This window comes from Nannobrachium achirus (genome assembly GCF_963921795.1).
Source record: "Nannobrachium achirus genome assembly, chromosome: 16".
Taxonomy (NCBI): Eukaryota; Metazoa; Chordata; class Actinopteri; order Myctophiformes; family Myctophidae; genus Nannobrachium; species Nannobrachium achirus.
Genome location: NC_137823.1, coordinates 51,067,485 through 51,087,742, shown reverse-complemented (window position 1 = coordinate 51,087,742; position 20,258 = coordinate 51,067,485). Strand labels below are relative to the sequence as shown.

Genomic DNA, 20,258 nt, shown 5'->3' with positions numbered 1-20,258 from the left:
CAAACCAAAGGTCGTTTTGCGCTGTTGAAAGTCTATTCTCCGCGGTGGTGAACCCCTCAGCACCCCACCTACTCTGTAAAATACATTATTTTTGGCATGAAATAAAGTGCATCCAACTCGACCGCCGCTTATTTCCGGGTTGTGAACCATTGTATCTGCGGTGGCCGCTAGGTGGCCTGAGGTGTGTGCGTTTTATTTCATGACAAAAATAATGTATTTTACAGAGTAGGTGGGGTGCTGAGAGGTTTACCACCGCGGAGAATAGACTTTCAACAACGCAAAACTACCTTTGGTTTGGTGAGTAGTGAAGTAGTTTAGTTTATTTTGACTGATGTTGAGCGCTCGGAGGGGCCGACAATCTCGAGTCCAGGCGTTTCCCGACGGGTCTGTCAGAGCGTCTCCGGGAGGAGACGCTCTGACAGACCCGTCGTCCATCGATGGACCAGAGCTAGATGGATAGGCTTGTGTGAAACTGACTATGATTTACCTTAGCCAAATAGCCTAATCAGTTCACAGTATGACTCGCTGTTGTAGTAGCCTAACCTCGCCTACCAGACTTTCTGGGGGGAAAGTAGTGGCCTACCATGATGTGCCAGTTGTCAGTGAGTCGACCCAAGCTGTCAAGGGAAGCAACAAGCATGCTAAATGGCTAAACACCGATATCAGGAGGCGGCGCCAGAGTTCAATTAAAATGAATGTGGTAGTGGTAGCTAATTTAAGGGCAGTGTCGTATTATAGTTTGCACACTACTACTCACCTTGTTGCTGTTGAATTGGGAAAATTCAAATTGTAAGACGAAATTCACGGCAACGTTACACACTTGCAATTTCCAATTGCATCTTTCTAGTTCAAAGATAGTGGCCTGCTTGGAACGTGACCTATATCTTTGTCTGCGTTTTGATTAGGGAGTGTTCGTCTAATACTTAAGGTTGGTATAGTCCATGAAGGGGGGGGGTTCTCAAATAATAATTTGATTGTCAGGGGGGACCATGACTTTTTTATTTTGGCTGGAGGGGGGTCCATGCAACTTTCATTTGTTGAATTTTGTATTAAAAAATGTTTTCTTTTGTTATTTTTCATACGTGTTTCCTCCCCTATATTTATCAAGTTCCCCCTGATTGACTTGGTATATTCCGCTTCTGTAAATCTCACCACAAGGAACGCATTCATTGGGCGCAGTCGGCGACTCTGCGCTGACGGCGCAGTGCTCCGCTGGGGAGGAGGAAAATGGCCAAAGTTGAGAGAAGATCAGCGATCAGAAAAGAGAGTTTAATGCATTTAAATGTAAGAGTTTCCTTAGAGCGACTGTCAGGAAATGACACAAAAGAGAAATTTGAGTTTGTGTTGCATTCTACAAAAGTGATTGTGAAGCGAACAGACAGAACCAACACAGGGCTTTACAGGGCTATATTAATTAGGCCTACTTTAAACCATACAGCTTTTGGTAGGCTGTATAATGACTTGAATAATATGAATGCCCTATTAATTTCGTATCGGCATTGCCAGGGTGGCAGTGCGCTGTGCGCACTATCAGTTTGTTCATTTTGGGAGCGCACAGCATGGCGCACTGGCAGTTCAGCCAACGTTTAAATCTTTAGATGTAATAGGGACACAATAGTCATTGGTCATGGAAGTGAGGCTTTTCAAGGAATGAGGTGACGTTTTATTTGTTTTAATCGCTTCATAATTGACCGAGCCATGATGAACTTAAACCAGAACAAAAAAAGAGAGAGAGAGAGAGAGAGAGAGACTGAGCGAGAGAGAGAGAGAGAGAGAGAGAGAGAGAGACGTTATCTTGCTAAAGTAGTTGCTGTTTGGTTTATTGCAAGATTTTGCGAGTCTGCTGGCCGCCGCTCGTTTTATTTTTTGATCGCCCGTTTCCGAGGTAAATAGGGCTAGGCTACCGCCTGGTTACATTGTGGTTGAACTTGAAGAATTAAGAAACACAGGGAGATGGAGGATGCATTATTAAGCAGCTTGGATACATACATGTCCCGTGGACAGACGTGGACTAAGCGATTCCTTGTTGCGGTTGACAAAGTGGAGCAAACGTATCCTATATGCAAGAATGTTGCAACTTCTTCCCTCCATAATTTCGCACTGACTACCGAATTATGTATGAGAATGTGACCCTTTCTGTATTAGTTGAGTACAAAGAGACCCACATTTAATCCCAAAAGCGTTCTGGTGGTCCTTTTAGTTGATCTTGTATCAATGAACTGTACTGTTCTGTACCCTCAATCAATCAATCAATTGTCAAATAGGGTGCTATATTAATAGGTCAGCATTAATTTTATTGTCTCCTAGTACTGTTTGTGTGTGTGTGTGTGTGTGTGTGTGTGTGTGTGTGTGTGTGTGTGTGTATACATATATATATATATATATATATATATATATATATATAGTTTATTGGGGAGGGGGGGCCATGCATTTTCCTCAAGTCACGCAGGGGGGGTCCCCAAAAAAAATCTGAAGGGTGGGGGGGGGGCAATGACATTTTTTTAAAAGATAAAATCTGTCAACCAGCCCCCTCTAGTGGATTTTAAACGTACACTCCCTTATCACATCCAGACACAAGAATGAATGATGTATCAATATCAGTTATCTTACATTCATACTGTAACTTACTTCATATGTCCACGATAAATTCAGAAATTGGAAATGTTAATGAACTGATGCTGAGGTCCTGAACAATACAGTAAGCTGTACCATTATGAAAGTGGACAGAATTAATTATTTCATGTGGCAATATTACCCCCTTGTGGCCATCAGGGACACCTACTATAGTTTTTGTCAGGGCCAGGCCCTATAACAAACAGCTGTGGTGTTTATGCTATTCGTTGTAAGGACATATTTTACCCTAAAAAATAAAATAAATAAATAATAATAAAAAGGAACAATCCAGATTGTTTATTTTATTTTATTATTAGCTGTTGTACAGTACACATTTGCCTAATAATTTTGATGTTTAAGAAATGTATAGCCATTTTCCAGTCCCCTTAAAGCAATGTCTGACATTCTAGTGGGGTAAATGACATGTGAAATGAGAGGAACTGTTGTAATGATAGTTTCCATCAAGCTTTGCGTGTACATGTGATAACTGAGATTAGCCTATACTTATATTAAGGAGGCACATTTACTGGGTGATATCCCTTACTGTAAAAGTATCACAATCGAGTATCAAATGATGAGTGATGTTTGATAACTCAGGACATGTTTTCTCTTACCTTATAGTAAATTTATTCAAAGTTTTTCTGTGCAGTGTTTACAGTATGCATGATTTGGCATAACTTATATGAATGTAAATGTGATAATATAAACTTAAGTACCAAAATAAAGTTGATATGAATTAGTATGATCATGAAAGTAATGTAAATTATGGATGGTACAAAATAAACCAACAAACTGAACATATAAACACTTTTATGGCAACAAAATGACAACCACAGTGAACTGTTAAACACATAAATCGTAAAGAACATTACAAACAAAACAATATTTTAATGGTGGTGGAAGTGTTATTTTGATGTTAAACTGTGTAAAATAGCTCTAAATTCTGATAGAAAAAAATAGTAGATGTACAAGTTCACAGCCTGTCACTTCTGCCACGCTGCAAGCTTGTACATCTGCTGTTTTTGAACATTTAAAAGAAATCTCTAAAGTGAAGAGAACTACTGATGCAGATGGAGAGACATGGAGACTGCTTTTACTGAATAAACACTCTATAGCAATGAATACAATCAGTTTAACCAAACGATATCATTTACTGCACCTTTTACACATGTTCTTTCCCCTTCAATGGGTAGCCATGGATTCATTTTTATAAACAATATAAAATGACTTTAAAGATCTTAAAAATACTCTTGTGAAAATCAGTGTGGTAACTAACTACGTACAAAAATAACTCTTCCTTTATGAAAAGTCTGACATTAGTATTGATCCAACCTTTATAATCAAATGTAATAAAAAGTACAATTGTGCTTTATCAAAAATATCAACAAACTTAAAATGTTATACAGATTGAATTTTAGTACAAAAATATTCAAATTCTAATATCCTTTTATAAAACAGCTTTAAATTTAACATTGAAATCATTGTAAAATATAAAGATTGTGCACTGAATTTCATAGTATAATAATTCATAATTATTTAGATCCAAAACAATACCGACAAGGTTTGATAAATAACACAAATAAAACATGGACACTACAATTAGGCAAGAGTAGTTAGTTTCCGACTCTTAAATAATTTTAGGGGAGTTGGGTGTAAACACTTCCCAACAGTCTCTCCCTAAGCTTCACATTTTACAGGTACGGCAATTTTTGGTGATTTTGATAGTTTTTTTGTTCATTAGTGTGTGCATGTATGTGCTGTACGCATGGATGTGTCCTTGCCTACAACTTTGCTTCTTTGAGGATTGAGGGTGCTGGTATGTTACCATCCTGATAATCTGAAGGCCACTGTTAATGAAAACACAATATGTTAATTGCATTACAAAGCACACAATACAGAGCCTTCCTTTGCTGGAAAGTTTTTTTGGTTGTTGTTGTATTAAAATGCATGAAAATAGGCTATAATTCCTCAAAACTTAAGAGTACAGTATCCATAAACCTTTAAGCCCAGATGTCAGCATGCCAAAAAGGTGTGCGTGCGACATACTGTACGCGGTACGCGCGTGCGTGTGTTTGTGTGTACTGTATATACCGGTATGTGTATGTGTGTGAAATCACACAAATAATGCATTCAATAATACTTCCATGGTCATAAACTTTGCAAACTATCTCAGGTAAAGGAGCAGTGTGTTTGTTGTAGGAACAGTGTGGTGAGACTGCTCTCACCAGTAGTGTCATATGTGTGTTGTTAAAATGTGGCATGGCACATACACAGTAAAATCCTCAGTGTTAATGTATCCATTTGTAATTCAGACAGTGAACAAATGAAACCAAATGAAATTGCACTGTGTGGTAAGTGATTGTTCCAGAGGTCAACAGAGCACCAGCCATACTATATGGAGTTGAAGACAGAGAGAGCTGCTGCTACTGGCATGGCCTTAAGCTTCCACAAATGTCAAGTTAAATGTTTCACATTTATCTTAGAATGTAATGTTTATAAATTGTTTTCCCACATCACTGTGATGCAAGTATACTGTAGCAGCCAATATCCACACCAACCTTTAAAGATATTTGGTAACACTAACCATAACCTTTCATTATAAATAGTAAATAGAACATTCAAAAAAATTGAATTAATGGGTGTTTTGATAAGAACATTCAGAAGGCAAGATGTGACCAGCTGTAGGTGAGGCTGAGAAGACAGCTCTGGTGTTGTCTATTCCATTGGAATAAAGGAGGAATTCGCAGCACAGAGGGTTTACTCAACTATTACCAAATATTTAACAAGTCATTAGTGAATAGTTTAATAATAGTTTGTTCTTGAACAACTATTTATAACTCATTCTAATGTGTTACCAGATATCAAACGAGTCAAGCATCAGCACACGAAGGGTGATGAAGGCACATTACTCCACAAAACATTGCTACACAACAGAAATGCAGTCTAAACTTTGTTTTGCTATTAGATTGTTTTCAATAATGTATTTATAATTGTATGTGGGAATGAGGTGGGGGGATTGGTTTATTCTTGTTTGTGCCATTTTATTTGCACTTGTCTGCTGCATAAATAAATCTTATATAACATTTTACGAATAGTTTGTAAAATGTTATTGCACAGTAGGACTAACTCTTGCAACACTGCAAACATAAAAGAAAAATACAGTATGATTAGAATATACCTGAGACCTGTGTATGATGATGGAAACATGGAATATAAGAGTATAATAATTAAGAGTAATTAACAGAAAACATGCTCAGGGTGTTGTCGAGTGTTGATCATTTAAGACAGGGTGTAAAGTGTTGATCATAGACAGTGGACTGTGGAATGTTGATAATCAAGAAAGGGTGTGGTAATTGTGGGTGCTCCTACCTTTGCCCGTCGGCTTGTCGAGCTATGATTTGGGGACTTTTTTTTTGAAGGGGTTAATTGATCAAACTTGAGGAGGAGGAGTCGGTCCGGCGATTAAGACCGTGGCTCCATAGTCTTGCTCCAACATCTTTCTTTCAGCCTAAAACAACAGCTAGTGGTCACTACTGGTGTTGGGGTAACAGCTGGAGTGAGTTTACAATGTGGGATGAAGTTACCTTAAGAGCTGCAAATATAAGGGGTAGTTCTAGGGCTGTCACAATTATTACATAATCGTCTAATCATGATTATTTTACATTATCACAATTATTTTGTCATAATCGTCATAATCGTGAATGTTGAAAAATGTCAGAAATAGTGGAAATAGCAGATCTACAAGCTCACAACGTGTCGCATCGCGACGCGTTGTGAGCTTATAGATCGCTATTTCCACTATCAATGTTATTTTTTAAGTAGTAAGTTGTCAAATATGTCAGTAATTTCTTCGTGTATTTAGGTTTTGTGTCATATCTGCCATGTGCAACTTCAAAGCCTAAAAGCCAAACAGAAATGTAATTGTCAATGACAAAAACACAATTAAATCGTTAATCGCCAATTATTTGAGTGACAATTAATCGTCATGTAAAATGTCATATCGTGACAGCCCTAGGTAGTTCTTCATATCCCTTCATTTTTTACAATTTGTGGGAGGCGAGCCGTCAATAAGAGGAGGCTACCTTATGTTTTATACGACTTGAAATATTGAACTTTAATGTATTTATAATAATAGAAGTCGAATGGGCTCAGATCGATCTGAAACCTTGCATCATAGATATGCCGTAGATGACTGATGTCACAGGATGGCCACATGAAGTCCAAGATCTACTTTGGAACCACACCATTCCCATGCTGATCTCGAGATCCACATGATACAATTGTTATTATTTTATTTTATTTTTTTGTTTAGCGAAGTGATAAAAGGAAAACATTGAATCGTGTGGATCGTGGGACCTTCTGCTCACCTAACCTGAGGCCTAAACAAATCGTTAGCTTTGCAGGTAGGGAAGAAACAATATTTTGAGTCAGTGCTCAGCAGTTAACTTCACCCCTCATCATGGATCTCTACTTTAACAGTGTCATGCAAATCCCCTTATTCTGCAATCATCCACAGGACCGTTCAGTCCCATACAATATGACAGCATTGCTTGAAATGGTGTCATTCTGTCCATGCCAAATGTTTTAAGAGTCACAACACTTACTCTCTTACTTGATCGTATACAAATTGCTCTCAGTTCAATATTCCCAATGTGTTAATCAATAAATAAATTACTACACATCTATGCAAGCGTGATTCATATTTTAATGCTATCCTTCAGACAAGAAGCTCCTTTAGCCAGAACTGCTCATGCACTGAGCGCAATAACTGAGATTAACAACAAATGGAAAGCCTCATGCTTTCTTACTTTCTAAGACATGCAGATCCCCCTGAAACATTACAAATAGAACTAGAGCTTTGACAGAGTACAACAGTAGGCTCTCTGTTCCCAGACACCAAAGTGAAGCAGTCCGAGTCACATGGTTATATATAGTTAGTATTGACATATGGACAGGCTGTTGAGGACAAACAAGACAAACCATGTACAGGCATGGCAACTGGTTAGGGCTGGAAAAGGTGAGAAGGAAGTATGAGCTGGAGAAAGACAGATCATCTAGGGGGTTCAGAGGTATGTCCTCTCAGGGTCTGCGGGCTACTACCTGGCTGTATTCTGTCATAATGACCATAATGACCAAACCATGATCATAGACTTTCTTCCTGTGCATGCATTGTGCCAGCAAAGCATGACTGGCTTTGTTTGCATAGTGTATTTCTCTGTGGCAGAGATTGCACATTGTGCAGAATGTGCAGCAGTGCAGCTTTATAAATCTGATGAAAATATTGCATCTGCATATTTCTGTACTTGTGCCTGCCTACACAGTTTTATGCAAGAAATGTTACGTTTGCAGCGTTTTCACACCTTCGACGGACTTGTGTGCACTTGTGTCGTTGTTCTAAAAAATATATATATTTGAACCCCTAAAGATTCATAAAAAAAACCCTGAGGGAATTAAAAGCAGTAGAACGCACGTACAGCCACACAAAACCAGATTTTGGCCTGTCTGACCTGTGACCTAAAATGAGTTGTGATAACCCTCCACCCCATAGAGAGAACATATGCTCTTAGCCTTTAACCTTATTGTCAAGCTCTAATTTCAAGCTCTAATTTCAGCCATGAACAACTCCAGCTGCAATGAATCCCTGCATCCTCCTGCGTCACGACCAATGCATCATTTTCTCCTAAATCACTCATAGGGCCCACGTTTTGTTTGACAGTCGGCTCACGTGCAACCAAACACGAAACAAACTTTCCCTTTGAGTAGGCACAAGAAGAAATCATAATGGCAGTGTAGCGAGTAGGATTCTACCCAGAGAGGACATCCCGCCAGAACCCTCTAGAGTCTAGACATGCATCACACTCTTTCGCTTTGAGTAGCATGCATTACTCTTTTGCTTTAGTAGGCATGCAACACTCTTTAGCTTTGAGTAGGCATGCATCAAACTTTTGTTTTGAGTAGGCATGCTTCACTCTCACTTGAGTACACCTCAAAACAAACAAACAAACAAAACAATTTGTCATTGGATCTTCACAAATGACATAGGTGATCTATTTCTGATTCAAAAAGGTGAATTTAGCGAAAAGGTGACACGGGTGCATGCCTGCATGCAGCATGACAAAAGTTATTTTTGGAACAGCAAATGTTCCACATGTAATATTTAGCACATGTCCTTCATGCAAACGACATGACAGACAAACACGTTTACCATGCACCTGTCCCATACACTGGGTAAACAATACTCACTTAGTCAACCAGATTGGCTAATTCAGAAGCATAGTGTAAATTAACATATGAACTAAATTGTCAGCTTCATATTATTTGTGAATGAAGATTTGTACAATTATGCTGCAAGGTTAAACCTGAATGCTTATGTCAATATGCTCAACAAAGTTATACTTAAAGTTATACCATGTAACTTTTTTTATAAAACAAATCTTAAAATTGTCCTAACTGTTAAATCGCTAAAGTTTTAGAACCCCCACTCTGTTATTTTCAGCTTCTGAAGCCTTCTCTTTATATGTTTTCTATGAGTTGTGAGGGGGGGAGAATTTCCCGGCAAAATGATGTCATCTCCCACATGATACACTACCGGCCAATCACAGCGCCGATCATACACCACCGGCCAATCACAGCGAGTCTTGCTGTCTCTAAAGGAAGTAGCTTCCCTCAGCAACTGTTTACATTGGTGAAGGAATCTTGCTTGCTACTCCCTCAATTCTGGTCTAAAAATGATGGGAGACGGCTCTACGGAATCGTATCGGCAAGGCGGAGGTGCTTGCGACGGCCGCGGTGGTCCGCGGACCCCCGTTCCGGTGATCCGCGGCGACTCCGGCCGAAAAAAGCAATACCGCTACTGACCACTAGTTGAGCAGCTTCCACAGTACAGCTTTAACTCTTTCCAAATGTTTTAGACTTTAAGTATCATTAAAGGAGTAGTTCACCCCCAAAATGACTTTTTTCTATTGATTACTCATGCCATGGAGAGTAGAGTTCAATAATATTTTTTGTTTTTTGTCACATTCCTAAGACAAAATTGTGATAACAATAAATGTACCCCCATTCGTTCCGGATGGTGACCCGTTGGGGTCACCATCCGGAATCAATGGGGGTACATTTACTCGAATCAAATTTGTGTCTTAGGAATGTGACAAAAACCAAAAAATATTATTGAACTCTACTCTCCATGGCATGAGTAATCAATAGAAAATCGATGCTTTTCGCCTGACAAAAATTATGTTCTGTAGAAAACACGTAATTGCTGTTGAGGGATTTGTGGAAAGGGGAGTACGACAAGTATATTTTAAGCCAGATTTATACTTAGTTGCGTGCCAGTGTCGCACACCATAAATAGTCGATCTACAAGCACACAAGCTCGCAGCACGACACAATGTGAGCTTGTAGATCAGCAATTTTGGGCAAAATCACCCGCTAAGCTTTAGGGTATTGTCCTTCCACCATCATCATTATACCATCTTAAAACACCCACTGGCCTAAATAGCCCCCATAACAACCAAAGCGTGATGCCCTGTGTTGTCTCCCTCTGACACTTACTGCTGCTGTGGCCAGGTTTGCATTTTGTCTCCGCAGGTCTGATTTGATGAAGCCTGCAGAAAACAGCACAACAGACAAGAGTATAAATATTATGCCTGAGACTGCTCACCATCAAAAAAGGATTTACACTTAAATGTTATTGCCATTTAATAGTACATCAGGATACTTCTGCAGTATCCTTACTAGTGAGAGACATACCTTTCGATTTAATTAAGTAAATTAAGTAAAATAATATGAGTGTCCACTAGGTGGCTCTCAGACACATAGACATAACAACCGATTTATCTCCCCAGTACAATAATCCATTGAATGTCAAATGACTGGTCATCTAAGGAAGATTTTGTCTGGCATGCCAGACATGCTAAAATTACACAATGCATTGCAGTTGACTTTCAAACTGGGCATTATCAAATGTTAAATGAACAATGAATGACACTCGACTCGCATTTGGGAACATTAGTTACATAGTAGTGAGTGACTGAACACACACAGTGCTCATTCTAACACTCAACTCCTGTCTGCCTTCGTTCATTCAGCAGTTTCACTTCATCCCTTCATGCATTTCACAACTCAAGGTCGAGTTGGAACGTGACACTATATGAAGGCTGAATAGGTTCCCAAATGAAATGTGGCCTATGTCATCTATTCTAGTGCACTTGCTCTCAACCTGTGGTCGGAGTGGGTGGGAGATATTTGGTTCCCGGGGGTACCCTAGCCTCGTAAACCAGACTCTTCCTGCCTTCATACAGAAGATGGGAGGAGTCAAGTTTACTAGGCTAGGGGTACCCAGCTACAGCAAATATTTTGTTGTTAGAAACCAGTGTTGGGAATGGACAAAATAGCAACACTGTTACCAAACAAGTGGACCCTTATGCTGCATTCACACTAGCAGCCATACAGCAACAGGCTACAAGCCATTTTCAATTCAAGACAGCTGCATGAAGCTGCCTGACACCTGTTGCTGCATGACGGGGTTGATGCACTACAAAAATGTTTAGCTAGTCTGTAAATCAGATAATTCAAAGTTAAATTAACACTAAAGGATTTTACAGATTGTAGATGGTGGAATAGAGTGTGGTCAAAGAGATACAAATTCTATCAAATTGACCAATATGCATATCATACTGTGTGTCCTTGAAATTAAAACATTTGAGAATCAGTGTCATACTTGCGGATGACCTTTGGCTAGTAAAACCTCATTAGAGAAGCATCTAAGTGGAAAAGAAAAAAAAAGAATCCTGTCCATTGTGGAAATTATACAGTAGCTACTCACAGCCTTCAGTAGCTATCATTTTAAGAAGTTACATATTACCACATGTTCTCCTCAATGGACCATGCACTAGACCTAAGTGGCATTTTAAAACTTATATTGGATGAGCTGCCAACTGAGGCATGAAGTGTGACCATGACATGCTGTTCTCTGTATGGGAGAGGAACTATGGACAACCTTAAACAACCTGAACCTAATAAACGTCGTTGACAGGCATCTATATATTTCCCTGCTTTTTCCTGCCTCTTCACAGAAAATAGCCAATCCACTAGCTCACAATGCATCTCCACCCAGCTTGTAGATCTGCTATTTTCGCTGAACGTTTGTCTATTATAACATGCCCAGAATAGGGATGCTAGGGTTCATGTGGTTGGAATAAAGACAGCATGCTCGTTTGAGGTGGAAAGCACCATTTCTCTGTAAATGGACATCAGATGATTTTGTTTACTGTTGCAGACCAATTATTCTGCACTACAGCGGCAGATTTCCAAGAACATTCTGTTGGACGTATGACCACAGTGCTAAATTAAAAACATGAGTGAGGAGCATTTGATTGGGAAAAAGTGGAAACACAACCTTTTACAATGGCATTGTGAGTTTCCACCCTCATTACGTGAATATAATTCAAACCATGAGTGACCGTGTGAAGTTAATATATAACTGTTTAAGTTAACTTGTACACTTATACACTACTGTATAGCCTACAGCAGTGGTTCTCAAACTTTTCAGGCCATGACCTCCCAAAATAATCATATTTGAACTTGGTACCTCCCACCCTTGACAAGCACTTGGAATTGTAGGAGTTGAGGCAGATCTACAAGCTCACAACGTCTCTTAACATATTAAAAAGGTCTTAAAAGTCCTTAAATTGTCACTTTACGGTCATCTGGGACACCCCCCCCCCATAGGTTGAGAACCCTACAGTAACCATGCAGCATTGATTTAACACACATTTATTATAACTTATTCAGCATTGCCAATGGTGCAATTTTAGGCAACGTAATCTATGTACACAACAGTCCATTAAATCTAATAATACATCCACAATGAATGACAATGCACTAAACTGGAATATGATGGAGCAGAAGTCTCTACCTGTCATTACTGTGCCGATGAGGAGAAAAACACAGAGGAAGATGTTTCCTGCCAGTGTGCTGAAGCTGTCGATGATCTTCCCCTGGCAAATAGTGAATATGATGCCAAACACCTGTGTAGCACAGATAGGCAAGGGTTAGAAGTGATGCATGGAAATTACACAAGGACAAGGACACAAATAGTTCAGCAAGGTTACATCCAGAAAGTCAAGGCATATGTTTGTCTTTCTGGCTTTTTCAGCCTTTATTGATAGTACAGTATAGACAGGACATGTGGAGAGAGAGAGAGAGAGAGAGAGAGAGAGAGATGTCTTTACCATTTCTATCCTCCAAGTCCTCCGTCTTTTTAACCACTTAAATTAAAACAATAAATTATAATCTACAGTACAAGCTCACAGCGTGTGGCGACAGGTTTGCGAGCTTGTAGGTCAACTATTTTTGTAGGATGTTTGTCTACTATGACAGAAAAGGGATGCTAGGATTCATGTGTTTAACTTTTCTGTTTGCTGTACAACTCGTTCTGTCTCAGTGAGAGCCACAACTTGTTCACCTGTGCTGAACAGTTGAGGAGACCGGAGGAGGTGCCCTCTGATTCTGGATACGTCAGCTCTACTGCAAACTCAAAGCCCAGAGGCAGGTAGCCCGTCATGAAGAACCTAGAACATACCAGAATACACACAAAGAAATATTGAATGACAACAAGAATGAACGTTGAGACGTTCAGAAGAGGCCTAGACCTGGATTGTTGTGCCTCTGTGGCACAGTTTGTCCTCTTTTGCTCATTGTATTCCCTTTCATGAGCACCGGTGGTTTGAGGGATACTAGTAGCACCCCTGCTATCTTCTTTCATTGAGAATTCCAGTTTGTATTGAATCTTAACCACACGAACCTTCTTTTAATCGCATATAAATATTTGACCTGAGAAGAAGAAACACATTTTGGTATACGAGTGAATCAATGAGTGAGTTTTTTTAATCAAAATTGGTGGTGGTCTAGGCGCACACCACATACTAGGCTATGATGCCTGCTGGCGTCGCCGGTTTGATTCCCGATCCGGATGACTTTGCCGCATGTCATTCCCCATCTCTCTCCCCGTTTCCTGTCAGTCTACTGTCCTGTCAAATAAAGGCATAAAAAGCCCCAAAACAAATCTTAAAAAAAAAAAAAACTTTCACTGGGCCAAGCAAAGCTGTCTTCTTCTCCCATTGCGGCTTCACATTCCAAAAGAAATTCATTGTTCAATATTAACTTCTGAAGGTCTGAAGCTAGCTGGTCCTTTTTATGTGCCTGTCTATTTGATGATTCAGAGTGTGCAAATGGAACCAAATGTGCATTTGGTTAATTTGATTATTTTTAGAATTGAGGAATGCCCGCACCCAACATGAAAACATACACCTGCAATATAAAAACATTATATAATGCATACTCTGTATACAGTATATATAGAATATTTAGTTGCCATCTACAAAGTTATGAGCCCCCCAACCCCCCCCCCCCCCCCCCCCAATTACCAGAAGGGGAGATCCAATACCTTTGTCCCACATACAGTACATACCTGTATCTGCAGGTCAATGCAAAGATAAACCTTTAACGTGTGTGTGTGTTTGGAGGGTCAAGCGTGCATGTGTGTGGGTCAAGGTAAAAAGTGTCACTAAGCAAATAAACATGATGACTGTCAATAATTCTCTCGCAATATTGTGGCAGAAAGTATGTTAACCACATACCACATCATGTATGTACTGTATAAAGACAGGCAAACAAAGATTCTGGGGTCTAATTTCTGCCACCCGTTAGCCGATATCCTCACCCTAAACCTGTGAAATGCGGGCAAAGCAACTTGCTCTATCTCTGAATGGTATTTTGGGGATGCTAAATTAATTAAGTCATTAATACATTTTAATTTTAGTTTTAAAAATCGCTTCATAAAGAGCTATGACCGAATCAAACTGCGGTGTCTTTCTTTGCCTCCTAGAAATTGATGCGCCCCACCAAAAAAACAGACTTACAAGCTATCAACGCACTGCGTCATGGCGTGTCGACAGCTTATACATCTGTTATTTTGGCCACATTTATGGAGACAGCGGCGCATCAACCGACATTTCATTGAATTAATCCAGAAACAGCAATGTGTGAGTGATAATTCTCCGTACAGTATCAATATCATTTGATTCCAAGGCAACACCGCTTTTTCATGCAGAGAGAGGGAAAGGGCTCAAGATTTAGGATTTAGGAGATCCTAAATCCTCAATTAATGGGCTGCGGGTCTTCTCTTAAAGGCAATGGCATCTGGCACAGTTATTGGTTATATTATTGTAACACCCAAACCACACTTATGCATAATGTAACGGGTAGCGGAGCTGTTTTTAAGGATATAGCATGTGCCCAAAAAAGCTACTTTTGCGCAGGAACACCCCTTCCTAAATACTAAACTCCAAAATTGAGGATTTAGGATCCCCTAAATACTCATTGCCAAAATAGACCCTATAAATACTGTAGACAATTACCCTAGAGCTCCAGCAGTGACGAAGACTACCCATAGATGTCCCAAACTCAGTGTGACAGCGAAGACGATCATCCCCACAAGGGACATGAAGTATACTGCCAATGTAGTCTGCCTGGAAGAAAGGAAATACACATGAAAGATACATGATTGTTATTATATATTTATTACTGATCATTGTAATGTTACAATGAAATGATACTATTAAATATATCAGTATATCGTCGTTGTCGGGTGGAAACCTTATACGTCCAAAACCCTTTGTTTTGTATTTATCATTTTTAAAATGATTTAAACTAGTGAAAACAGCTGATCTACAAGCACACAACGCCTCGCACAAATCAGCTGTTTTCACTACTTTTGTGCGATGGCCTTGTATGATGAAGCAGTGCTTTACATTGCAAAAAAATTACAAATTTGAAACTTGCGGAGATACATATTTTTGCCCGACAGTGACGATATACAGTATATATATATACAGCTCTAGCAAGCCTAGTACTGCACTATATTATAGTGAACTTCTCGAATAAGAGTACGGAGGCTCAACAAAAATGGCTTCAAACTCAAAGCCTGGTGGGAGCGCATTCAGCTGCCTGCGTGTACACATCTAGCATGTGGTCGCAAAGCAGAGGACATTAGTGTGACTGGGCTAAGTTCCAGACTCCCTGGGGTTGGATGCTTCTATCAAAACACAGACAGAGACTCTGTGGGGTCAGTGAAGCAGCGGGCTGCACCTGGACAAACAGCATTAACTGCAGATAAACACTAAAGGGGGACATTAATATAAACAAGCAGTGCTCAGAAAACTACAAATAAAAGATGGCACTTACATAACTGGCTGACGTTCGCCTACAAGAGATTTCATATACCACTAATTGTCATGCAATCTGGGATCAGTAAACAGTATTTTTTTGTTCCTTTTATTTTGTTGAATTCCTCCTCAATCTTTTTACTTACTGTTACTGGACTGACTCACTGTTTGACTTTCTATTGTGTGCTCTCGTCTTCACATAATTGCCATTGTCTAATGAAAAAGAAGGGAACCACAGACTGTAATTTCTCTTTGGCCTTACTTGTAGGTTTTTGTCCTATCCAACCAGATGCCGCAAATCAAGGAACCAACCATGCCCGCAATGACAATGGTGAGACCTATCCTCCCAGCATTCACTTCTTCGCCCTTAATGTCAGTGAGGAGGGAGCATCGTTAATGACCTTACAACTCAAAAGTCTAAATTAGGAAACCTGCTGAATCAGCAAGTATAGTATACATAGTATAGTATACTATTTGTGATATATTAGAATATTAAAGTTGTGCGGATCTTTATCAAAACACTGTAGTAGTATCCAATTGTATGTTTTCTGACTCGAAGATGTACAATGAAATGTAATTCAGATTTGCTCTTATCTTGTGTTATCTTATCTCACGTTGCATTATTATGTTAAACTAAATAGTGAATATACACCTTTCTATATACAGTACGGCAATAGACTTACAGGGTAGTGCTCAATGATCATACGGTTGAGAAGGGTCCCAACAGCGTAGAAACAACCTACATTCAGTCCTGTGGAAAGGAGACGTGTCAAGTCAACATACTGTTCATTACCACACAAATTATGACTATGAATCATGAGTGAGTCGAGAGTGAGTAGGCACAACCAGTAACACAAAAAAGAAAGAATAGGACAGGCCAGCTAGAGAAAGCTTTACTAAAGAGGGAAAACCCCATAGCGACCTCAGCTTAATTATCTGGCAACTCACTAATTTACATGAACAAAACATGCACACACACAGAGAAGTGCACCCACACAGTCAATGAGACATGGATGAAATGTAATTAACAGACTGATTGCTTAAAATTGTCCCTCTCACAAAATGTAGGATACTCAGAGTAAGCAACTGATCGAACTTGTTCTATCAAACATTGTCAGACTACCAACAAACTTTGAACCCCACAGGGAAAGCAGGTCCTATGAATCTTTAATCACCAAATGGGCTGCAACTGTATACTGATTTTATGATAAGATAGAGACATGGCTCTGTCAGGACATGTACTATGTATGTCTATGTGTGTAAAGAGGTCAGTGGTTCCCTTAAGGTGACTCCACACCAAAGAGACAACAAGAAAGTCTTTCCAACTCCTTCAGACTGGCAGTCTATGGCATTTAGTTGACACAGACTAACCACAAACAGAAGCAGAAAGAACATTGTTTTTGCGTTGATCTGTGTTGCCTAGTCTGCTCATTATAAGCGACTTTAGGTCTTCCTGTAAAGTCGCTTGTAAATATTCATAGTTGCGGGTTGCTTTAGTTTATGTTTATTTTCCAAACTGTAGTTGCCATGGGATTCTCCTTGAAAATTGTGTGGCAACATTTGTTTCACAAAACTTTGTTGTTACTTGCAAGGGAGGCCACATGGAGATTGTGGTTTTCTCCCCCTTCTCTGCTGGATTAATGGCTGATAATGGTTTAGAATACATGTGATGCTGATGACCGCCAATTACTTTTAGATTGGATTTGCTCATTTAGTGGCTAAAATAAGTGCTTCACCATGATAAAGAATAGACACGTCCATCTCATTCCTGTGCATCAAAGGCTTTCAATTTGCACACATTCCTTACGTTAATCTGTAGTTTGAAAGCTACTGTTGGTGCACAGTAAAAATACGAAAAGTTAATTGAACTCTGGGTTTGACTGTGGTGAATGATGAAAACCAACCATATGTGATGATGAGGAGGATGAAGGGCTTGTTGCGGAGTAACCTGAGAATGGAAGCTGTGTAGGAGTACTGCTCTGGAGGAATGCTACGAGCTGTAGCCTGGGCCTGCGTGGGAGGTAGTTCAGGGCGCTCCTGGAAAACTGACAAGAACATCATTTCATGTTACAAAGGTGTTACTAAATAAGTAACGACATCCTTAAATGCTAATTCTCACACGCTTGCCTGGCAAATACCCTTCTAGGTCAATGACAGGTGTTCATTTATCTCAAAGCCCTGATGTTTTCATAGCCGGACAAACATGATGTTAAGACCTACGACACAACAAATACATCTTAGCACTATACAAACACAAACACGTTGCACAGGCTGTCGCACCAACTGTATTGCCCGCACAACTAGACACAGCCCTGAGTAGGCAGCCCTGCCAGAGAGAAGCGCACTTTTCTAGTTTTTTTTAATATTCGTTTTTATTTTGATTTAGTTCTTGTCTTTTTAGGTCCTTACACACTGGGAGCATTATAATTGTTTTGTGCGATTAGTACAGTACGCTACGTAATGTTATTCTGAAACAAGGTCGATTTGTCAGTGTGAATAAATAAAAGCATCAACCTGCTCGAATAAAGTATCGCCAAATTAATAGTTTGATGTGAAATATTCTCAGTTGCAATTTTGGATTGTCTATTCATCACATTCCCCATGTGTAAAGAAACTCTTACCTGTAGCCTACCTCTATCTGTGTTTTTTATGTTTCTTACTTCTATTGACTATTGTCACCTGAATGTCCCTCTTGGGATCAATAAAGGTTTATCTTATCTTATCTGTCATTTATATTTCAAGCTGCCATTCTCCTGGGTACAGAGATCTCCATATATGGGCATAACATGGACGCAGACAGACAGATATCTCCATATATGGGCATAAATGGACACAGGCAAACAGATGGTCAAAACAAGTCGTATGACAACTGGTATAATGGGGTTTGCATTAAAGGGTGGGGCATTCATTCCCTATTTACATCGTTCCCGAGTTGGCCAGGTTGCCGACTAGACGCTAGTCCTGAGAAATTAATCTTTTCATTGATTCTGAGTGGACATGAAGGCCGTTAATCATAATTAATTGATTAACAGCCTTACTGTTTTTCACTATGGAATTCCACTTACACTTCAAGTGGACATGTAATAGTGAGAAATATGTATTTATCACTCTTGTATAGATATATTATTTCATTTGTATGTGTTTCCATATTTGGTAGCCAGCAGACCTTGTGTGAGTGAGCTTTGATTAAAATGTCTGTGCCTCTGAGGCTGTTATCATCATTGTTTTGGTAGAATCTCTCACAGAAAACCATAATATCAAGTTAATCCCGGAGCTGTTTCCGGAGTTTGGGTGTCACGCCAACCCTAGTTGCCTAGGAAACGGAGCACATTAATATGTCGACTGACTGCTTGACGTAAAGACGTCTTACGTAACCCCAGAATGTGTATAAAACCTTTGTATCACTGTGTTAACGTAGGAAGAATTGATCTGGGACCATTTCGTTCTGATGCTTGTAAGATCCCTTCCCTGGAATAAACCCAAATACCATTATACTTATAAGATGTTTCCTCCGTTTATTGATGTCAATAATTATTTCACTGTCCGATAGATATGGGGTACGAAAAACTAAGCTATCAACATGTTTAATTATACTCCCCCCCCCCCCCCCCCCCCCCCCCAACCAAACCACTTCACATACTAAGCGAAAAGATAGAATATAACTAGGTGCTCAGTGGAGGTACGACTTGAGTTAAAAACATACTTTTGGTGCTTCTAGGATCAATGGGACTAAAGCTTAAAAGAAGAGGGGCTATCTAAGCAGTAAAAGAGGAGCGGGCATGGCACCTCTTTGACTCTTCTCTTACACTTTACATACTAATTTGCATTAAAAAAGGCCGTTAGGAGTTTAACTTTTACTGTCAGTTCCTTTACAGAGGGGGCTTCAATCAAATTTATCACCTCACTGTTCTCTGACCTACAGAAACGAGACTAATGGAACTCTCTCTCCACTGACTCACACAGCAGGGGCCATGAGTCAGGAGGACCCCCAGATGGCACTGACAGCAGGATGCCCATCACCCACCCTGTGTGGTGTGTGTGTGTGTGTGCGCGTGTGTGCGTGTGTGCCTGTGTGTGATTCCTGAGTCTCCTGTTTGCCTAGTGTCGCATAGACAAGCAATCAGAGCTCTCCACCCACTCATACCGTACATCTGGAGACATTTAAATGCAATGTAGTGGTTAGTTACAACCGGGTGGAAACCATTTGGGGATAAAACAAATCCATAAAAAGATCCATTACAGAACCAATGCAAAGTACTTTTGGTGGTCCTTCATATTATTTGGACCGTGATACGATTTGTTTTCAAAGCAGCCGGCATAGGATTGTCTGCGGCCATATTCTCTGCTGTTCTAGCCACTACATCAACCACTATTTTTCTCACGCACACACAGAACAGATCATCATGATTATCAAGATAA

General features: G+C 39.8%; 1 protein-coding gene across 1 annotated transcript in view; it reads right to left on the bottom strand.

The window, feature by feature from the left end:
* Positions 1-3,406: 3,406 nt before the first annotated feature.
* The window catches only part of flvcr2b (FLVCR choline and putative heme transporter 2b), a 24,937-nt gene continuing 8,085 nt past the window's right edge, over positions 3,407-20,258 (bottom strand). Inside the window, exons 4-12 of the mRNA XM_080744039.1 lie at positions 17,744-17,884; positions 16,523-16,590; positions 16,102-16,205; positions 15,033-15,143; positions 13,079-13,184; positions 12,530-12,641; positions 10,165-10,217; positions 5,983-6,121; positions 3,407-4,460 (exon numbers count right to left, since the gene is read on the bottom strand). Of these exons, the coding sequence (XP_080600165.1) occupies positions 6,044-6,121; positions 10,165-10,217; positions 12,530-12,641; positions 13,079-13,184; positions 15,033-15,143; positions 16,102-16,205; positions 16,523-16,590; positions 17,744-17,884 (773 nt within the window). The 3' untranslated portion in view covers positions 3,407-4,460; positions 5,983-6,043. The remainder of the gene's footprint in view (positions 4,461-5,982; positions 6,122-10,164; positions 10,218-12,529; positions 12,642-13,078; positions 13,185-15,032; positions 15,144-16,101; positions 16,206-16,522; positions 16,591-17,743; positions 17,885-20,258) is intronic.